Below are 18689 nucleotides of genomic sequence, written 5' to 3' on the forward strand. Positions count from 1 at the left end.
GCTCTCGTGGTCTTAATTAACCCTGGCTTGCTGGCTGTTTGGAGGGATGCTAGATCCATGTTGTGCTGCAGGAGGAAGGCTGGGTGAAGTTATTTATTTGCTAAAGAGAGTCTTGGTCTGGCAGCTGTTGGAGTGAAGAAAGTAGCCCTTATAGATGAGTCAAAAAGTCATGTATTTTGATAGACCACAGCAATTTCACTTTCTATTCTCCTTTTTTTTAAGATCTTTTTAATTAAAAATTAAATTGGGTGAAAGTCTTGGCTCCTGAGAATGTATCATTAGTGAAATAAAAGGTGTCTCTAAAGAAAGAAGTTGCTGAAGTCATTATTACACATAAATCTTGGTGTATCTGCCAAAAACAAACCTGTTTGTGATACAAATCTGTATGACAAGGAGAAACAACAGGGGGATACTACTCTCAAGCTCTTTATTTTATCTTCTCATTTCCTTTTCAATCCCATTTGCTTGTGTTTAGGGGGATTATTCTGTATGTCAGTATTTGCAGTGCTTAGAAAAAAAGGGACTGCTAAGCAGCCTGGGATTCTTCAATGTTTATTCACATATTATGTTTTTAATTGACACAGAGGGAGATTGGAGAAATGAGACACTATTAAATGCACTATGTACAATAAATTAATTAAAATTCCTCTCTGTTGAAGGCTTTATCTTACTTCAAGAGTTTCTGCAATTGATATGAAAATGCCAAGGACCTCTGTCGAAACTAGATGACAACCAGAAATTTTAGTTTCACATTGAGAAAGCACAACTTTGTCTAGATCTTAAATTTTATGAGAAACTTTTTGGTCTAAACACTTTTGGGATATGAAGGCCTAAGCTTAGCAACTTGTTCCTGGTCTTTGGGTAAAACTTGTAGAACAAGTTGATTTTGAACAAACACCAAACAAGATTCAAAAAGGCATCACTAAAACATTAATTTCCTGTAGAGGATTTTACCACATGATTAGCTACCTGGTTCCCAGGAGATTTGAAAATCAGATCTCCCATTTCTCTGCCAAACTACAGATCTGGGAGCATAGCTTCACTGGGTATATTTTCCCTTAAGCCCTGGTTTATACAGCCTGTTTGTGGAAGACTGCCAGCTTTGTGAAAGAAGGTACTGGAGCTATGGGAAGTTCTACCCTGAGCACAGAGAAGTAGGATTTGGCTCAGCCAGTGTTGACTGAGAACTGCATAATGAAGCCCTTTTAGGATTTATTCCAAACTTTATTGCTTTCAAAGAGGAATTTGCATTACTGTTGCTTCTTCCATGAGAAATAATATAGATTGCTTGTGTTTGTCTCCCTTTCATGGTACTATAGGATGCTTCAGGAAGTATTGGTGTCTAGCATAAATTTTCTTGGAAAATGCAGCCTCCAGATGTTATGGTAGTAATTGACATTAAACTGTTCTTGTCTAAATAAAAACATGGATAATATAACATCAGGATTTTTCTTTTATAAAAATCATGCTATTATTCACAGCACCTATAAAGAGTAGTCCCAGTTTATTGCCCTTGTGGGAAGGTAATGTTATTTTTTGCTTTGTGATTGGGGAAGACTGAGCAAAAAGCAGTTGTATAAACTGTAACAAATGAACGATCAGATGGGAATTTTTATCTATCAATCTGAAATCATCTTGAACAGAGTGCTGAAATACATGCCCAGCTTAATTTGAAAGGCTGTTCCTACAAGATTCCTATCACATTACAATATGTCCTTCAGAGTTGTCTTTAAAATCACAAGAAAAATAGCCAAACAAGTCCTTCTCTTTGGTGATTTCATGGCTTCTGTTTCTTCCTCAGAGAAGATCAAGTCTGAAGTTTCTCTGACTTCGTCTGAAATTGTAGGCATGATCAATTTGTTTAAGAAACCTTGTAAGTACTTGACTGCTGGAGCACATGGTGTCCTGTCATTAAAAGCTCACTGTTAAGTTTCTGTGGCTTAGTCTGGAGCACTTCCAGCGGGGAGCTGGCTGAGGGGGGAATGTGCTGTGCTTCTTGTTTTTCAGTAGGAGCTGCTGCTAATGTATGTGCTGCTTTTGTCCATTTTTATGGCAGGTAGAATAAACAGTGTACGTGTGAAGCGCAGTCAAATTCAAACCAGAGAGGTTATTCTGGTTAATTTTTTGCCCTGAGGTATCACTTGGGGGTTTCTGCTCCACTGTGGGAAACTTTACTCCTCCATTTGTGTTATGTCAGATGCTGTGCTTTACCACGCCTTTTGAAATGGTCCCTTTTAACTGAAGAAAGTTTAGAATTTATGGATTTAATTTTTTAAGTAAATAGAAAAATATATATTTTTATATGGTCATCTGGATTCTTTTTCAAAGTTGTCAGAAAGCTTGTTATTTTAAAGCTTAATACTGTAGTTTTAATTTTGATGGGTTTTCCTATGTCAGTTCTCAAATATCTTTCTGTTGCTCTGATACTGACTTAACATAATTCCATTTCTATTTTTTGCATTGGATTTGCAGGGATTCTTCGACAAACTCAGAATTTGTTTGAGTTAAATGTGAATGGACTGAAGCAGTGTTAAGTTTGCACTTCTGTGTAAATAGCAAGCATGCTGTTGGATTCATGCAGTGGTGTCCTGTTCACCTGTTTGTTTGGGGGGGTTGGGGAGGGGGGAGTTTGGGGACAAGGGGCCATCCAAAGTGTTTATAATAAACAAGACTTGCTTTTACTGTGACATGATGGTTAACACTGTAATATGACTAAAGCTTTAGTCTGTTTTCAGATTTCCCCATTATGTATCTATTCCAGTTCAGAAGTAAATGGTGTCTCTGTTTCCTCCGGATTGTGTGATGTTCTGCATGAACTTGTGGTACTGAAAAGGCGTTAACGGGGGGAAAGACTCTCACCTGATCACCAGGTGCCCTTCAGAGCAAAGCATGAAGCCCCCCAGTCACTGACAGTCAGGTTGGATGCTCTCCAGGGAAAGAAATAGAAAGAAAGGAATGTAAAAAAAGCCTTTACTTCTCAACAAGTTATTTAATCAGCTCCAATTACAGATTTAAATTATGGAAGTAGTAAGAAGACTTACTTGGCATGTACTGTTGAGGAATTCATGTAGGAAGAAGAGACACAAGTGTTTGAAATACCTGGCTAGCTCTCTGTTGTCATCTGTTAATAATTCACATGGCTCTTTCATTTCTATTTTGTTGAGAAAAAGAGAGTAGGCTTGACACAAAGAAGCTCTTAACTTCCTTTGTAAAGGAGTGGGAGTACAGTGTGTCCATTCTGTACAAAGAAAAGAATTTACTTTTGTGAAGTTTTCAGACTTTTTTAGTTTTCTTTTTGTCGGCAGCTTCACCAGTGGATGGTGGGAAGGAAAATCTGTTTCTCATGTGGCTTTTACACTTGTGTTAGCTATTATTAGTTAAGCCATAACTAAGCTGCAAATTCCAGGCACAGATTTTCCCAGAATTTGGTGCCTGCTTTTATAGGGAATCATTTGTTCTACAGTTACCCCCAAATAAAATTGTGCATTGCTGTCTTGCCTTTTACTGGGTTTGTGGTGGATCTCTGTAGAGTACTACCAGAGAGGCTGAAAAAGCCCTGGCAGACAGTTGCAGGGGATGAGTCGGATTCAGTGTCATTGAGACACTTCTCTGAAAGTTTCTGTTCTAGGAAACCTTTGCCTATAACCACTGCCTTGTGTAATTGGCAAAGGATTAGCTAAATTACATGTTTGCTCTGAGGGTACTTGTGTTTCATGGATGGGATTAAAAGCAGAACGGTAGAGAATATCTACAGTTTGCCAGCATTCCAGCTGAAGTGAGTGATGACATTTCTGCACACTTTGGTGGTCTTGTTCACAGAACTTGCTTTCCTGCTAGGGCTTTATTTTGTCTTTTCTTTAAGTTTCTTTTCTAGCCTACTATGTGCAATGGTTTCTGAGCTCCCTTCCTCTCAACAAACTTACCCTGGGTAAAGAGCAAGTCTTGAAAATGTTATGCAATTAAAATCTTGGTGATATCTTGCCTGGGATGTTTGTTTCTGTTTCCCTAAGAAGGATACATTTTATAAAGAGGTAAGTATGACTTACCTCACTCCTGCGTAAGTATTAGCAGAAATCTAAAAGACGAGAATGTGAACGCAGCTGATCTATTTATCCAGAATCTCTCTACTTAGGATAATAATGCTTGCTATAGATGGAACATGAAGTTTTAATAGCTCATGGGTGGAGACAAACACTAATTGTTTCACCTGGTCATTTGTAATGAAGGCATTCATTATTTTTGTCCTTTAATATTTCTTTCAGAAAAGCTGGAATGCACGGTCTGCCTGCCTGTCCCCATGGGTCAGGACTGAATTGCAAATTACTTCTCTGGGGCTTGAGCAGACTGGCTGCTGTTGGAAATGTGACACTCAGCTATGTGGAATTCTTGTCTGTACCAGCCTTGCCATTCTGAATTAATTTCTCCTAAATTACTAAACAACTTACACTTAATGAGTTTCAACTAATTAGTACCTCTTGCTTTGCTATACCTGTAAAATTATACTTCATGAACTAATTAGATATCTCAACTCAGTTGACTTTTGTCCTCTTGTTTACTGGTTTCTTACTAGATAGTGAGATTAAAATCTTGTCATCTTACTTCAAAGATGCAATCTCGTCATGTCCTTCTCCCATTACAGACTACACTTAATTCTTATTCTGGAATGCTGTTTCCCTAAATGAGGTGTCCTCTTTATCCTGTGGAGCAGAGTGCCTGTCCCATTTCACAACATAGCCTAAAGCAGGGATGACCAGCTGCTCTGTGGCTACACTTGCCCCAGCTGATGACTCGGGTGCTGAGGATAATAAGAGGCTGACACTGCAGAGGGTGCTTGGGGTATCCTGAAGAACAGGTACAGCCAAACCTTACCAGTCTGGTGGCATGGTCCAGGAGGGCAGGGCAGGGAGACACAGCTGTTCTCCGTGAGGTCAGGTCCTCAGCACTTAAAAGCTATGGCATGGAGCCCATTCCAGCAGAGGAGAGCAAAGTTCTGGTTTGGCAAGGCTGCCTTGGTGGCTGTGCCCTTGCCCAAGAACACCTAGAGGGGCTTACAGCCATCTTGGTTTTCTTCACTGTGGATCTTGGAACAAAAAACTGTTTTTAGTGAAAGAAACAAAGCAAAGTAAGCCCCCTTCCCCCTTCAGTTTGGGCTTCCTCTTGTAGAGAGCAAGTAATGGTGGTGATGCCTCTGTGTGTGCTCCCCAGGCAGGGTCTTCAGAGCTGCTACTTGGGATCCCGCTGTGCTGTAAGCACTGTGTTTCCACCACAGCTGCAAAGGGTGAGGTATTTCAGAGAGTTTGTTTCTTGGGGACTCTGAGGACTTTTCTACGGGAAGTTTTGTGGCAGACAGTTTAAGGAAACTCTTGCTATTATTACAAGGAAGCAACACAGAATGCTGTATCTTCTGGTCCTTCCTGGGACCTTGCACATGTTCTAAATAGCCATGTTTCTTCCCCCTATCTTGGTCCCAGCTAATATCAAATCCTTTGGTTAAGGGGCTTTTGGCCTCCTTTACAGTGATAAAATACTGACCAGCTGGCAAGACCTGCAGCTGGCTATCAGTTGCATGGATCCCCAAGGCACCGTGAGGAGGAGCAGATAAAGGTAGATAGCCCATTTCAGCTTCTATCCAGTGTCCCCTTGCACTTTGTTCAGAATGCTTTATTTAAGTAAAACTGGTGAAAACACTTCCCTCTGCTTTTAGAAGAACTTGGTAAAAATATTAGAGTATTTTTAAGAGCCATTCAAGTAGCTGCTTATTACAAAGTAGTGGAGGCTGTAGCTGGGTGGGGGTGGCTCTCTTCTCCCAGGCAACCAGTGACAGGACAAGAGGACAGTCTGAAGTTGCACCAGGGGAGGTTTAAGCTGGACATTAGGAAGAAGTTCTTCACAGAAGGGTTGATTGGGCATTAGAAAGGGCTATTCAGGGAGGTGGTGGAGTCACCGTCCCTGGAGGTGTCAAGGAAAGGACTGAATGTTTCACTCAGGGCCAAGGTCTAGTTGACAAAGTAATGTTAGGCCATAGGCTAGACTTGATGATCTTAAAGGTCCTCTCCAACCTAAGTGATTCTCTGATTCTAAAAAATCTCACTGCTCTCTTACTTTCTCTTGTTTGATTAGGTGGCTATCAGAATACTATCTGTATTGCCTTACTGTTAGCGACGCTTTAGGATACAATGTGGGTGATGCCCTTACAGGAACCTGTTTGCCAAACCCAAGTACAACTATTTTGACATTTTTTAGTCACATGTTTGACTGTGATTTCTGAAATGGCACCTTAAAATTAAGTAGCAGCTGCCCTTCTATTAATAAATATATATATGTGTGTATACAATGCTAGTTATGCATTCTTCCAGAAGTTTTCTTTTACAAATGCATCAGTGATCTGCTGTATGCAAGTACATGATGCATTTTATGTACATGTAAGTTTCTGCACTAATTTTAATTCAGCATTTGTTTGAACATCAATAAACCAGATCAGTTGCCGTTAGCTAATTTTCAGTTTACAGTCTGAAACTCTTAAACTCTTTGTGCAAGTTCATCAGACAGAGAGCAGATATGTGCAATATTAGCTGTAACTGAAGCAGAACAAATTGCATTTGTTCAGAGTAATGTTTTCTGCAAACACAGTATGAACAATCCATACGCTGTGAAATAGGTCATCTCTCTACCATCATAGAGACATACCTGATAAATCAAGCTCAGCTAAAACCCAGAATATGTGGAGAGTGTCCTATTTTTTCTGTTGTGGTGTGTTCATTAATTTTAGGGTTTGTTTTCAAAAAAGCTACAGTGGAAGAGCAGGAAAAAGAAAAGGAGGGAACATGATTTTTCTTGCAATTGAGACTTATCCTCTGGTGGAAATCCTGGAGGAGATTCTGCATTGGTATTACAATATATTCCTGCCCTGCAACTGGCATTTTTCTTTCTTCTATATAACATGTAGTTATATAGTCTATAGTTATATAGTCTTAGTCTCAAAGTCAAAAAGAGGGGTGAAGAGGTGGGAGAAGCCTAAGCTTAACTTGTACACTGCATAAAGTTACCCCTTCTATTGTTGACAGCACTGTCATTTCATATATCTAAATTAAATGGTTCTTTCCTCTGACTGTCCTGGGTGGGTGTTACTGCACATATGGCTTTTGGGCTTTAGTCTGCTTCTTAAAAGAATGATCAAGATTAGCACAGTCATTTAGAGCACCAGGATTTTTCTGAAAATGCAGTAGAAAACATGGTATGAGGATCTGGGGGTCTAACAGAGCGCCAACACAGAGCACTGGAATGAATGTTCTGTTCACCCAGGACTTTTAGATGTGTTACTTTTCCTCTTCTCTAAGTCCACAGGACAAAGTAACAGCTATGGTTGTTTCCATACTCATTTGACAAATCTTTCAGGAATGTGCATGTGAGAAATTTTTCAAAAATTAGAACTTGGATTTACTTTGAGATGCTTTGCATTATCTCAGTGTCAAAATACGTCACAGAGAGAAATGTAGCATCTCTTGAGGATATTTGGTCACATAATGGAAATTGATTGCATTTTAAAACTTTTATCTTGTTTATTATATTTGTACTATTAGAATTCTTTTCAAACTTGCATATGTTACTGTAACTCTAAGTGATGCTTTACAGAGATGGAAAAACACTGTCTCAGCTACTGAGTGCTTGTAGTCCAATAAGTTAAGAATGAATACAAAGCAAGTAAAAAGGGTTAAAACTCAGTAAGTGTTCACCTCTCTTCTCTGGCCCCAACCCTTTCCTAAATCTTCTCTCTGATATTTTTTGCAATGAGTGCTCTTGGACCTTGAGTTTTACGGGTAGAGCAGGGGTACAGGTGGAAGGGTATTTATGCAGGGTGTAAAGAAGTGTGTGATATCAGAGAAGCAGTTAAGGAGGGGAAATAAATGCAGTTCGGTCAACATGGGCTTCCTCTGACTCTCAGTGTGAACTTCTCTTAACTGGACAGTCAGGGCACCCAGTCCTGTACCAGGCTGTTTGCAGGGATCCAAAATTTGCTTCAGCAGCTAGGAAACAAGTATTCAGAGCTGCTGAAATGGACCCCAGCTTCCATCCACACTAGACAGACAGACCCTGGCACTGTCAGATCCAGGACAGAATTTCTGTTCCTTGGTCTTGCCACTGGACTGGAGCAGCTGGAATGTGTCTGGTCTGCCAAAAGACACCCTGTACAAGTAACATTTTCTGGAGTGATGTTGCATCATGAGACACAGAACTTGGCTGGTCCCTGGGGCTGTCACAGCCGCTGCAGCCCTTCGGAGAATGACAGACACAACCTGCACTCCCAGTGTCTTTCCAAGGCTTACAAACTAGATGCTTGAATAGTTTTCACTCAAGGGCCCATCTTGATGTCATATCCTGCAATCCACAATGCATTAAATTCCCTTGACTATAGTTATGTTTAGCCACTCTCACTAGGACATGGCACCTTGTGATTTGCCTGGCCACCTGTGTCCTCTTTGTTCTTTGTTCTGGCACATAGTAAATAGTAAATAAATTTCAGTGTGGGTAAGTGATATTTCAGAGAAAGTGCTATCTCCTTTCTCAGGGAAGTTTAATCATGCTCACTTTGTGTGGCTAAATTTGTTGTATTTCACCAGTATAATGATGATAATGCCCTGTGTTCTCAGCACAGTGAGATGACGTGTGATTAGTGTCATCAGTCACATCCTGGCCTGGCAAATCCTCGCCTGGAACCAAAACAGCATGAAAATAGGAAATGGTTTCTTCTATTTGTTCTCACTACCTAAAGGCAAGATGTTTTAAAAGGAAATATAAGGTTGTCTTAGTTCAGGAATAGAGAGAATTGTGCTTTTGTACAAAAGCCATTTTGGATTTGAATAATTTTAGGTATTTTAAAAAATGTTTAGGTTTATAAAGGCTTGAGTATCATTTCTTTATGGCTGCTTATCTCCTCTTTGATTTTGCTTCTTCATGAGCAATACATTTTATTCTAGCCTTTTAAAATAGAAGAGAGGGGGAGATTTCATTTAGCATCACAGTAGTATGATGGATATTTTTTCTATTTTGTTGTTCCAGAATTTATAAAGAACCCTTTCTTGATATTTCTATTTGGAGTAGAAATCTTACTTGGTTAACATTTAAAATAACACTGCTTCTACTTATTATAATATACTCAGTGTTAGCCAAATAACTGTGATGGCAAAATACATCTGAGTGTCCTATGAAGTGAATATTCTAAGTTTTGCAAATATCAGAAGAAATATCTCTTAGATATTTATAGGTAGGTCTAAAAGGTAAAATTTCACCAGATTTCTATATTTTCTAGTGAGTAAGTGCTTCAAGTGATGTCTCACTCTAGTTTTAATTCTGGAAAGAAAAGGCAAACCAAACACTTCAATCTTATTATTCTGTATATTTTGGTACATTGATGACAAGACAAGGAATTGAGTCAATGATAAGGTCCTTTTCTAAGCAGATCTAGTGTTTGAGAAATTTGCCAGAAATTCAACCTGAAGATATACAAAAATCACAAAAAATGTCTTACTTGCCTCTTGTCTGTGCTTGGCCTGGGTGGTGAAGACAACCCAGGCTGAGGGCTCTGGTGTGGATGCAGAAAAGCAGTTTCGTGTTCCTGGTCCTGTCTTTAATCTGCCCTTTCTGTGTAAAAGTTGTTTGAGATTTTCTTTTGTTCCACAACCTGTTGCCTATATGGGAACAGGTGATGGATAAGTGATGATGTGTGATGCTAGTATAATTAGTGACTAATACTAATGATCAGTTTAATCTCCATGGTCTGTTTATTTGCTCAAAATCTTGTTTCTGAAATTACTGGTAACAATGTTAAGTGCTGACTCAGGTGAAGATGTTTTTTTGATAGCATTCCGGTCAAGACACCATTTTCATCCTTCAGCTGATAGTGGTCTATGCTACAAAAACCAGAAATTTCTGAAAAAACTGGAAATGGCCATCCGACCCTGGTGCCCAAAAGGGAGATCCAGTGCAGACTGGAGTAAGGGAGTGCCAGCAGGAGAGGCGGCAGAGCAGCACGAGGTGTTCTCTGTGCTGTGCCAAGGTGAGGCTGTGGTCCTGGAGATGAAAGGGGAACAGGAGGAGTTACAGGTCCTGGAGATAAAAGGGGAACATGCAAGTAACTGGCTATCTTCTCCTGCTGACATGCCCAGAAGGCAAATCTTGTCCCTGAACAGCATAGAGAATGTCTCAGTGTTCTTCTGCTCTTCCTGAGGAGGATAATCTGGGTCTGTGTATGCAGTAAAAGCTGCTCCAACAATGAAAATCCAGACGTTCGTTAAATAGGAAATATCACAGACTCAAGACAGATGCCCTAAATCTTAATCTGGCCACAATTTGTGTCAATATCAGAGCATTTTTTTGTCAGAAGGAGCAAGTGAGCCTGGCAAGGTGGCTGGGAAAGGGAAGTGTGCAGCAGGAAGGTGCAGGGGGAGCAGTGAGGAGCCAAAGGTGTCCTGCCAGAGCTTTGCACAGCTCCAGGGGCAGAGATAGCTCCATGTGCGAGCACAGCGCTTCCAGGCTTTGGTGTGGAACACAGAGCAGGTTCAGCTCCTGTGCTGCTGATTGAAGCTATTTCCTGTGATATTTTGGGAATATGCCAATCTGGGGAACGAGTGCCACGATTCCTTCTGTCTACGTTGCCCAGCAGAATAAGGAAGTTGAGGTTTGGCTTCCTTCAGAAGTTAAAGAAACCTCAAGCACTCAGCAAAACAGAACTGTTCCCAGCTCCATGCTTCTCTTCGCTCTGGTTTTCACCATGCAAACATTGACTTTGGTCTTTGCTTTTTACCAAAGCTTGCTGGAGGATTTATGATTGCTGTGGTTTATGCAGCTCTTTTCTTAAGGTATTGTTTATTTTCTTTATTTTGCTATGCAGCTGCAAATAACAGCATGATTTAATTCTGTGAAATCAGAGATCAGCACAAGTTGTTTCAGTTATTTTAGACACATTCAGCCTGAGGTCAGATTTAGCTTGGTTTTCAGCTTGCTCAAATAAGGGGGTCTTGTGATTTGTTGCAAAAATTAGAGATGATCTTGACATTTTAGTTCTTTATATCTGGAGAGGAAAGGTAGATCTACTGCCTTCTGTTCAGCATTATAAAGTTTAATGAAGAACTTATTAAATTAATGTTCGCTTGAGTAGTTCATAATTTGTTTAGAATAAGACCCCTTTTACTCCTTTTCCATTTTATTTTATAATTCTCAGAACTTTAAAAGAAAACACATAGGCATAAAGTAATTGTTGGGGTTTCCCCTTCTCCTAATCTCCCTCCCCTTCATTTAGAGTTACATGCAGAACTATGTTGGAATTTTTTATAATGTATTTTTACTTCATCATGGAGCTGCCCTAACTCAAAAGGTATATTGATAGTTTCAATAAAATCCACTAACATCTCTTATGACGGGGGAGTAAGTAAATTCATAAAATGAAAATTTGACTCTCTCCATTTAATCTGACCTATCTAAAATATTCTAGCAGTTCATCTGAATTGCAACTTTAAAATTCATATATGTTTGTCATAGTAAAGTATATTATATAAAACGGTACAAAAGTGAAAAAAAATCACTCTGAGTATCTATGTCTGTACTGGTCTCAGTTTGTGTTAGGCATTAAAAGCAGAAATAATGAATCTGGTTTTACATCATGACATGAAATTTTTATCCAATACAAGAAGAGAGAATTTGTTTTGTGTCATAGTGACTCAGTAATGCATTAGTTTGTTGCTCCCCTTAAAAAAAAAAGGAAAAAATTCCAAATCCCAATCTAAAACATATTGGATGCACCTGCTTTGTTGCAGCCTTGATTTATAAGCCCCTAGTGACCTGTTAGTCAGTGGGGTCTCCAGCCCCTGCTTGGGCAGTAACCCCTGCCACTCCCCAGAGCCCTTTCCAAAGGGGGATATTTAACTCCTGCAGCAGCACCACAGTGCTGGCTTCAATTATCCTGTAATCAGCTGGAGTGGTCACATCTGTCTTCTCACCCATTTCTAGCTGATTTGGGACACTTCAGCAATAGGACTTAAAGGAATGGGTTTGTATATAATACTTCAGCTCATTTCTATCCCAGTTATGCCAGTCCTTCAGCCATCCAGACCTTCTGACATAGCACTCTGACTATCCTTTGAGGTCAGGATATTTCTCTGCTTTTTCTTATTGATAGAACTCAGCAGCATGCTGGTAGCCTTTCTGCCTTGCCACTGAAGAGGTTTAGTGTATGAGTTTCATACTCTCTTCATGGAAATAATATTTTCTATGGTAGTTTCTGTAAGGGTGAAATGCTCCTCTTCCCACTAGTGGAAAACTGGAGGTAGTAGGGATATAAAAATGTTGACCAGTGCAATAAAGGATTTATTTAGAGCTGGAGAGGCATGAGAAACTGTTCATGTAACAAAATCCCTTGTAAGAATGATCCTATAAATTTTGTTTTGAGTGTAGGATCCTGGTCTGCCAGCCTTGAGGACGTAAAAATGACCTCTGGCAGCTGGGGAGGGGCAATGGGAGTTGTTTCTCCAGTGCACATGGTACTCCTTGGACTTTGGACTGCTCTGACATGGGGCCTCAGGGTGGTAGCTTTGCCTTAGGGAAGTTTATCTTTTCAAAGAAATTCCCTCCTGCTGAGGGACTTCCATGTTTTACCTTTTTTTTTTTTTTTTCTCTGAGAAGCAAATAATGGTCCAACATCTCTTTATTGCATTGACATAAAATTTTTAAATCAGCTCTGGAAACCTCAGATAAAACTCAGCACACCAAAAGGGTCTCCCATCATTAATAACTTGAGTTAGTAAGCCTTGCACTAGTAAAACAAAGCTTTCTCTCTTCTGTTTCCTAATACTTTGTTGGTGAATCAGAAGCTATTGTGATCTCTTCCTTCCTAAAAGTCTCACATGCATCACAGCACCCAGAGCTATAATAAGCAGGTTTTATCTTATCAGGTATGCTCTGCAATGAAGCCCAGCATCTCAGGAACATCTATTGCATTTACTTAACCCTTTCTCAAATGTCCTCATGGGTATGAACTCCACCACCCATTCTTACTGTCCTCAGATATGAATTCCAACTTTTTTTACACCCTCTGGCTACTGACTGTGTAGCCAATAACTGGAGCTTTCCCCTGGAAGAAAGGAACTCTTGGGCCTCAGTAGGCTTTGCTCCTGAGGTTTATACTAATTTTCTCATACTGGCTTCCCTGATGGGAGTCTCTGCTATCCCAAACCTACCTCACACATTCCCAAAGTGAACTATCTGCTCCAAGTCTGGTTGTATTTTTTGGAGGGCAACATCTTCTCTGTCCCAAAGGTGCTGCCCAAGGAGGCAGTGTGATGGATTAAGAAGGCTGAATGTCAATGTTAAAACACAGGGTTGGATGGTTGAGGCTTTCTGACCTCTAGGGCCACTCATTGTGATGCTTGATGAAAATAGATGGTGCAGGAATACAAAGACTGGCTGAGAAGTCCTTGATTAAAAGGCAGGGAAAATAGGAGAACAGGAGCTCAGAAATGAAGGAGAATTTTGCCATAGAAAATGAGATTGAAGAAGTGGATATTTACTTAGCTCTAATTCTTCTTCTTAAGAAGAAATATTTGTCATCCAAACATTTTAAAAGTTTTATTTACTCCTCCTCTTCATTCATACGTCTTTGCTGCCCCTAAAGAGCACTGTGCCAAACCTCATGCAGTGGAGATTAAGACCTTTTACCTTCAAGAGGGTATTTCCTTGCTATATCAAGAGAAGTGTCAAAATAGCCTTTCCTTGCTCTGGATGATAAAGCATATTATATGCTGCTTGAACATTAATAGACTCTATTATGATGATTCATAAGTGTCTCCTAACAGCTGACTGTCTCAGCTATGTATGGTTTCTGTGGAAAATATGGTCTTTGGGAGGAAGAAAAAGCACAAAATGGGCTGTTGCAGAAATGTTTTTGCTTCTGCAGATGGCAAGGGAAAATAGATGTTTCTGGAAAGTTTGTTCTTGCTGTGTTATGGATACTTTAGGTAGTATTACTAGTTTATATCAGGTAATCCAAGAATACCCCATCCTCTCTGGGACAAGGTTTGCAAGAAATAGTATCTCTTGTAAGATCACCTGATACTCTTGGAAAAACAGGCAAGCAATGCCCCACTATTTTTCCTTCGCTTTGCCTAGGTGTTTCATTAGACCATTGTGGCTACACCAATTTGATGCCTTCGATACCTCTCAATCTTGTTTTCATTTAATGTTTCTCAGGTATTGGTGTTACGTCAGGTGATATTATCCCTGTCAGCATGGGGCTATTGCACACTATCAGCTTTATGTCGGTTATATGCTAACACTAAATGTCTCACAGAGGTGAACCCATTTCTTTACATTATTAAATCTGAGCATCAGTCTTTTTTTTTTTAATGTCAGTCTTTATTCTCTGTGCGCTCTCTTAAATGTTTCCTTGTTTTTTTTTTTTCATGTTTCTCCCTGATTTGTATATCTGGACTCTGTCCATCAATCAACCCCAGCTACCTATGGAAGAGAAGGCAATGGATTGAGGGCAGGTCATGAAGGTAGAAAATGTCCAGAAATCGATTTTCAGTGTGAAATCAGATATTCTACCACAGGTACAGGAGCTCACACCTATTTTAAAATATGGGAACATGGTTAAGCAGAGCAAAGCCTGCTCTCTTCCTCCTTGATCCCAAACAATTTATTTCTCTTTTCTGGAGGAGTGGAAACACTTCTCCAGGGAGCGTTGAAAATTTATCAACAAAAATGAACATCTCTGGCATCTCACAGAAATGGATGCACTGAAATGTGGAGTGTGTGGGAAAGCTGGAAGCAAGTGCCAATCCTAGTTTGTCCAGAGAAGCTCTATGCCATTAGATCAGACTGGAAAAGGGGGAGGGAAGGTAGCTTTTCTGGTGGGAACCTGAAAAGTAAAAAAGTTTTTGTAGATGCCTGGCCAACCCAGGGCTCAGCGGAGCAGTGCTTATTGTAGTGGATGCATCCCGAGTTATTTTTAAAAAAGCATCAATAATCAAACCATTAGCTTGAAATTGGGGGATTTTTTTTTTAATAGTGATACTGGCAATGTGTACCATAGCAGCCTTTTTCTGTTGCAGAGATGCAATGAGAAATGTCAGTTAACTTACCCGCTTAACAATACCTTTAAGTCCTCTTTTCCACCTTGGCTGCTGTATTGTGCCTGCAGCCCAGTTACCCACATGTCCTCACCCTGCCACATAGTTCTTAATGCTACATCCATATGGATTTTCATTCCCTAAATTCATTATAGAAATAGGTATTCAATTAAATAATTTTTATTCACATTAATCTCGTTTATTTCATCATATTTTATAGCCATTAAATTCACTAACAGAGAATGCATAAGTTTGGAGACAGCTCCTGTGCAATATGTCATACTATGAGAAGTGTCACAGACAGGTGCTGCATTTCATATTGTGAGCAAAAAAATTCTGTGAAATCTTTACAAACCCCATTTCAAAACTGGGTCTTGAAAAATCTTGGTCATAATAACTTAAAATCAACAATATGAATCCTGCTTCTATTTTTCCGCCCCCCCTTAACAATCATCTTTCTACCCACCAGCTGATGCATGTGCTTGGTCAGCTCTGCTCAGAGATGACCTGCCCCCCAGGTTTCCTCACCCACACTGCTGTGAGTGCCCCCAGCACTGCAGCAAATAGGAAAAGCTGCTAGGAATAAACACCCTGTTAAATGTTTAGGTGTCTCTTCTAGGATAATGTGAGTCTTTCTGTTTCTCATGTTAAGTTTGCTTTGCTTGTAAACTGTTTTTCAGCTATTTCCAGGGGCATTGACATCTCCTGTATCCCATTAAGTGGCATAACCTCACCCCTGCCTGTTGTCTGGAATATGCTCCTCACTCCCTTCCCAGTAGTTTAAATCTCTTCCCTCTATAATCATGGTAGTTAAGTCTTTGTTTGGCCTGTGCTTGTGTGGAGGATTCTGTGCTGTTTTTGAAGGGCGGCACAGCCTGAGAATCCCAATGGAATTGAGCAGTTTAACTGCAAGCTATTTTATGGGGAATTTTCAGCTGGCATGTCGATAAGACTTTGCCAGCTGGAGTCCAGAGCCTGTGCCTGATTTCCTGGCCATTGCACCCACCGTCAACCTTCTTGGAGAGCACAAAGAGAGACTGCGAGAGGAGAAGCTGGTCCTCTTTCTCATTGGGAGTGAGGCACCACGTGCTGCCTATGTGATGGCAATTCTCTCTGATTTAACTGGCTCTGAGTTACACACTGCATGTCTTTGTGCATCTGACAAATTATATGACAGGTTACAGATTATTCTAGTCTGCTCTGCTACTCTTCTGGTATCTGAGAAGGGAGCGCCTACCATATGTGCTGTGTTATCCTAGCTGGTGTATCCAACCTTGTTTATCTGTCGCCTTCACACCTTATGTTATTCTGTGATTCAAAACTGGTTTACTGTTAACTGTTTACAGTGATTTGAACAAGATAGGCTTGTCAAACAGACAGAAAAAAAGGTTTAATTACTCATTTCTCCTGGCCTCCTGGGGCTGGATCTGTAGGATTCCATTAAAGTGCTTAAGAAGAGAAGCAAATAGCATTTGTAAACTGACTTGTTTCTTGGCTCTCCCAGCAATTGTCCTTGTTGCGAGTCGACACAGTTGAATGTCCCAACTTTAATCCTTTCCTATCCCACTTTTTTCTCAACAGTAGAGATGGACAGAAGGGATGAGCTGTGTTTGAGAACTACAGACTCAAAAGGCTTTTGTGCAGAGAATTGTATGCTGCATTGGTGATGTTTGGAATACTTTTTGTACTTGTTTTACTGTCACAGGAAGCATTTCACCGTGCAATATCATCCCACATCTTCCTCCATAAGATCTTGTGAAAAATTTACATAAACAGACTGTCTTGCAGTCAGGCACTCCCTCCTTGGAAACCCGGCAGGATGGAGAACAGCATGTTCAGCCTGTACAGGGCAGGGTGGGCTTTGGAGTGAGTCACAAAGCCTCATTTAAAGAATTCATGCTTAGTAATGTGACAGCTGTGATGATGGGTGTGCAGCAAGGAAACAGCTAAGGGACATGTTAAGTCACATGGGGAAAAGCAAATCTTGCCTGCATATAAGCATGTTGGTTTTCACCTATTTTGATGAAATGAAAGCTGTGTTGACCTGTTACATTTGTTTAACACTAGACTCAGAGTTGGTGAATCAGTACTGTAGAATTCAAGTCAATGAGGCAATTCACAGTTATATCTGAAGATCTCAAAAAGAGGAGGGGACAAGAGTAACGTGGATGAATGACATGGTGAGAGCATTTTCTAAAAAATGCTGTAGTTGAATTGATTTATGCAGTAAATTACATTAACCAGCAAAATTGGCGTCATGCAGCTCTCCCTTTTGAAGAAAGCTGAGGAAACAAGTGAGGTGAGAACTGAACAAATAGCTCTTCTACCCAGTCTTGTGTCTGGTACTGATGCTTTCTGTCCTGTATGCTCTACCATTTGATTTTTGGTGTTTTGCAGTCAGTTTCGGAAGTGCATTAAGGGTCAGAGCAGCTGTAGCCAAGAGCAATGATTTCTTTCTTTCTCTGCATTATTGCCTGCTTGTATTTTAGAGGTTTCATATAGGAATATATTCTGTTACTTATAAATATATTCTACATATATCTAAAGTCAGAACTGAGCAGCAAGCAATTGGTCTGGCTGGAGATGAAAGCTGGTCTGCTTATGGAAAACAGGGCTGGGAGACAGGTAATCTTCCATATCCTGTTTTCTCCTACACTGGTAAAACTGCTGTTCCAGTTGTTGCTTTTCTCATCTGCTTATTGTGAGTCAGTGATTCTGGACTGGAAAGTTCTGATGCTGGGCCTGAATTTGAAGTTCATAATTCAGCTTTTTATTTTTATGCTGCTATGAGGATGCCCTGATATTTTAATGAACTTGCACAAATGCTGTGTATTCTCACTGCCCAGGAAGAAGAATTACGTCTGTGTGAACTTCTATTGGGTCTGTAAAGGAAGTGCAGAATTACTATCTCTTGTGTCGTTGACTTTGTACTTTCAATGTAGATATCTTACTTCATCCATAATCAGGTACAGAAAGATGAACTGCGTGTAAGTTTGATGCCACACTGGGTTCAACTTGGACTCTCTGGTTCTATGCTAGTTTGGAAACCACAGGAAGTAGGCAGGTCAAAGTACTCTTGGTCACATTTTTTCTCTCTGAAAACCCTGCAGATACTCCACCAGTGACTGCAAAGGTGTGTTACCCAGATGTAGCTTTACCCTGCTTAGGTACAGCAGAGAGGAGTGTAAAACCCAAGGTGGAACTAAAGAATGTTATTGCACTACAGAAGATACTCCAAGTTTCCTGGTCAAAAGTTTCTACATGAATATACTTTGCAACTAAACCAGGGCTTTCTGCTGAGCCCCAGCCCACAGGAAGAGTAGAGCACACTGAGGCAGTGTGCATACAGCCTGCGAGAAAAGCTCATGCAGGAATGTAATTAGCTCATGAAAATATTTGTCACCAGCACAACATGATGCTTCTCAAATTAGATTATGATAGGAGGCTGAATGCTGGAGTTTAAAAAAGAAACAAACAAAGGAAAAACCCAACTACCTTGTTTTAAGTAGATTTAATGCAAAATTAAGGTAAAGCCTAAGAGGCATACAGTGCTTTAACAGTTATTATGTT

The 18689-nt window shown here is 40.1% G+C and overlaps 1 protein-coding gene across 9 annotated transcripts in view; it reads left to right on the forward strand.

Moving 5' to 3' along the window:
- CRACD (capping protein inhibiting regulator of actin dynamics) overlaps positions 1-18689 on the forward strand; it is a 127475-nt gene that overhangs the window by 70346 nt on the left and 38440 nt on the right. For 6 of the 9 annotated variants that reach the window (XM_021532279.3, XM_021532357.3, XM_021531955.3 and 3 more), the window contains one exon: positions 1802-1873. The exons of 2 other annotated variants lie outside the window; for them this stretch is intronic. In XM_021532279.3, coding sequence (XP_021387954.2) covers positions 1849-1873 — 25 coding nt within the window. In that variant the 5' untranslated portion in view covers positions 1802-1848. Of the gene's footprint in view, positions 1-1801; positions 1874-3862; positions 4032-18689 lie in introns of those variants that run through there. One more of the 9 variants, XM_077782840.1, reaches the window with a different exon arrangement.

The sequence above is a fragment of the Lonchura striata genome, chromosome 4 (genome assembly GCF_046129695.1).
Source record: "Lonchura striata isolate bLonStr1 chromosome 4, bLonStr1.mat, whole genome shotgun sequence".
Lineage (NCBI taxonomy): Eukaryota > Metazoa > Chordata > Aves > Passeriformes > Estrildidae > Lonchura > Lonchura striata.